Source organism: Pterocles gutturalis, unplaced genomic scaffold, assembly GCF_000699245.1.
Source record: "Pterocles gutturalis isolate BGI_N339 unplaced genomic scaffold, ASM69924v1 scaffold20764, whole genome shotgun sequence".
In the NCBI taxonomy this organism is placed as follows: domain Eukaryota; kingdom Metazoa; phylum Chordata; class Aves; order Pterocliformes; family Pteroclidae; genus Pterocles; species Pterocles gutturalis.
This window is the reverse complement of record NW_010134053.1, coordinates 1148-4969: the sequence shown is the minus strand read 5'-3', so window position 1 is coordinate 4969 and position 3822 is coordinate 1148. Positions and strand designations below refer to the sequence as shown.

At 41.8% G+C, this 3822-nt stretch overlaps 1 protein-coding gene across 1 annotated transcript in view; it reads right to left on the bottom strand.

Annotated features, from left to right (window-relative positions):
• Positions 1-1690: 1690 nt before the first annotated feature.
• The window catches only part of LOC104467630 (succinyl-CoA ligase subunit alpha, mitochondrial), a gene marked incomplete at its 5' end in the record, with an annotated part of 3272 nt that continues 1140 nt past the window's right edge, over positions 1691-3822 (bottom strand). The window contains 2 exons of the mRNA XM_010081472.1: positions 1691-2364; positions 2944-3132. Of these exons, the coding sequence (XP_010079774.1) occupies positions 2338-2364; positions 2944-3132 (216 nt within the window). The remainder of the gene's footprint in view (positions 2365-2943; positions 3133-3822) is intronic.

Below are 3822 nucleotides of genomic sequence, written 5' to 3'. Positions count from 1 at the left end.
CAAACGGTAACATTAGCAATGATTCCCTTGCACATAAAAACTACTTACTAAGTTATAAGGTAGTGACAGGTTTAAGGCTCAACACTAACTTAGCTTTTGCCTTTAAAAAGTAAAGAAATTAATAATTTCCCAGCTCAGATTACTCCAAATATTTATTCACAAGCACATATGATATTAAATGGATGTGAATGTATTTTCCGGAGACACACCGTCATCAGCAATGTAAGAGGCTCTAATGATATTTGTCAAGTGCGCATTTTTAGGCAGCAAGAAAAAACTGTGAAAACTAAGCCTTTCTACCAGACAAGGCCAGGTTTCTTCCCCATCCTTAGGTGACACTCGGTTCCAGGCTAGCACAGACTGCTGCCCCAGGCTTGAACTAGACCAGGAAGCTGCTAAGGTGGAGCACCGGGTGACTGCTGCAAACACGAGAATCAAAGTCACATTTGTAAACCCACCCTCTGATTTCAAGATACAAGGAAACGCTTCTCAGGGGACAATGGTCATCAGAGTTTACAGCTGTATTCTAAAATAGCTGGTGCCTCTAAAATAAGCTTTGATGGAGCAATTCCTTGCAGGAAACTTACTACATCTCAATTATCCTGAAAGGTCATCTGTTAGGACACTGGTGGCAACAATGCAATTCAGGCACTTCATCAAGAAGCATCCCCCATTCCAAAATTGGTGTTGTGGAGAAGCTCACCACTACAATGAGTCACTTTGATAAGATAGGCTGATAAGATAGGCTGCAATATCCTGACATTCACTGGTGAATAACTGCACTCTTACACACCCTGAGACACCTCAGCACTAGTATTTCTCTAGTTAATGGGCACCGTTTGGTCTTTTTGCTCCAGATTAAATCAGGCACCAACAGAAAACTGGGCAAATCTAGTGACAAAATTCCTATCTGTTGTCATAGGCTCTATCAAATGATTTACTACTCAGTACTGCTTTCAGCCGTCTAGTGACAGGATGCCAGGTTCATCTTTGTAAATCATACCGAGGTGAACAATGCAGCATCTGGTCTCTGTGTCCTAAAGCCTATATCATCTGACTGATGCCTGACCGTATATGAAGCATATTAACACACACTCAGTGCAGTGGAGGTATGACCTGTCCTTTTATGCATTTCGTCAGGGCTTAGCCCTAGGAGCTGGCCATGATGGTTTACAATGGTTGAAGAAATGTCAGTCAAGATACCTGCCTACTGCTCACATTACGAAGAGAAATTCCACAGGCATTTAAGTAAGAAGAGTTTTAAACAAATAACGACACAAGTTTTTGTAACAGCACCTTTATGGAACACAAGGTTAGCTTTAGACAAGTGCCAGGTTACATGAATTTTCAGTCCTCTATATAAAGAAAGCAATCTTGGGTTTAGTCCATCTTGGGGTTTAGTCCATCTCGATAAAACTTGTAACACTCATTTATAGGCACGGTGCTTGGGCTATTTCCAAAGTAAAAAAAGGGCTTTCCATTACAGTGCTGGGAGTGGTTAACAAGAAAGATACCTTATTACATTCTTTTCCAGTGAATAATAATTGTCTTCCATTATGTCCTAATGTTATTAGGATTTCAGAACACACAAGCAATGCAATCCTCGTTAAGATAAAGAAGAAATTAACTTAATGTAAGCTAAAGACCAAATCATTTTCATAGTTACAGACAATTTTGAATATAAATTTGCATGGGAACTTAGATTCATTTTTGTAAATAAAAATTCCATCTCTCCATACAACAAACAATTCCCTGCCAGTAGAGGACTACACTGTGCACAGCTGAGCCTTGAAAAAGAAAGCCTGGACTTCAGGCATATCCAGCTACATGGATCAACAAGCAACCCCTTCAGATCCAGCAGCTTTGGTTTAATGGACGGAAACTTTGGCCTAAAGTTCAAACATACTTGCCAGCAACAAACAAGACTGGATTTTTCAAAAATAAAGCAAAGTGTGATATATGCATAAAGTCAGTGCCTTGATCCTTAAAAGCATCTCTATAAGCGACTTGACCTCAAAATGGGCAGTGCTTAAGTTACAAAAGATTCAGACCTTCAAGGCTGATTATTTTGTTTACGACGGCTGAAGAAACGGCTCTGCTTCAGGAATTCAAAAGATGGATCAGATTTAGTAGTAGATTTATTAATTTGCTGTGATTTACAATGAGGCAATAATGTCTGAACCACGGAGACATCAAAACAGGTTTAGCCAGGAGGTTTATGGCTTTCAAGTCAACCGGTGTCAGTCATTTGGGCAACTGAAGATCAGCAGACAAAAGGTAAGCGGAAGCCAGGTGCTGCACTGATGTTCTGGAGGCAGTATTTCAAAGTGTCTTCTCTTACAGCAATTTCCTTTTCTCAAACTCCTGCAAACGGCACACAGACATTACCAGTGGGAAAAAGAGAAAATGCTTCGATTACTATTTTATTTAAATTACTTATGCATTTCCTCTAGCTGTGAAGCAAGGCCTTTTTTTAGACCTTTTCTTGGATATGAATTAAGAAAAATGCAAATAATCCTATTCCATAAGTTTTTCAGCTGTATGCATTCAACCATAGTTCTGAATTAGTACTTAAAATAGATAGACCTATATGCCAAGGCTTTCCTTCCTCAATTACCCTACTTTCAAAGAATGTTTTAATATTTTTGAATTAATTCAGGTTCTTTGCATCCAGAAAACACAATTCAACAAGACTCTGCTACACTTGAAAGCAAAATGTAATCTCTTCTCTATTTTGCTATGTTTACTTTTCTATAAAGGCAAAATTATGTAAAACTACGTGTATGTATTATCTAAGTAAAAACTGCAGCTTGTTCAGTCAATAGTTTAACCAAGTTCAGAGCAACAGAATATTTGGGTAAGAGATATACTCCCAACTCGTATTCCCTCAAAAGCAGCTTCTTGCTCTCGATGAGTATGCGTAACAATTTTCAAGCAACAAACCTTGTAGATGGTGCTACCTAGCTGAGCAGGAGACATACTGACAACAACACCAGCACTCTGAAGAGCAGCTATCTTCTCTTTAGCTCCACCCTTTCCCCCAGCAATGATTGCTCCAGCGTGACCCATCCGCCTGCCTGGAGGAGCAGTCAGACCAGCTATGAAAGACACTACTGGCTTGGCATTTGGACCCTGTAAAGAAAAGATACAGTTTTACATGAATAGCAGAATTATAGAATCACAGAATCATAGAATGGTTTGGGTTGGAAGGGACCTTCAAGACCACCCAGTTCCAACCCCCCTGCCATGGGCAGGGACACCTCCCACTAGCCCAGGTTGCTCAAAGCCTCATCCAGCCTGGCCTTGAACCCCTCCAGGGATGGGGCATCCACAGCTTCTCTGGGCAACCTGGGCCACTGCCTCACCACCCACACAGTGAAAAATTTCTTCCTAATATCTACCTAAATATACCCTTTTTCAGCTTTAAACTGTTACCCTTCATCCTGTCAATACACCCCTGATAAAGAGTCCCTTCTTTTCTCCAGGCTGAACAATCCCAACTCTCAGCCTGTCGTCATGCGGGAGGTGCTCCAGTCGTCCAACCATCTTCGTGGCCTCCTCTAGACTCACTCCAACAGGTCCATGTCCTTCCTGTGCTGAGGACTCCAGAGCTGGATGCAGCACTGCAGGTGAGGTCTCATGAGAGCGGAGGCAGAGAATCCCCTCCCTCAACCTGCTGGTCATGCTACTTTTCATGCAGCCCAGGGCATAGTTGGCTTTCTGGGCTGCAAGCGCACACTGCCAGCTCATGTTCAGCTTCTCATCAGACAACACACTCAAGTCCTTCTCCTCAGGGCTGCTCTCAATCCATTCTCCTCCCAG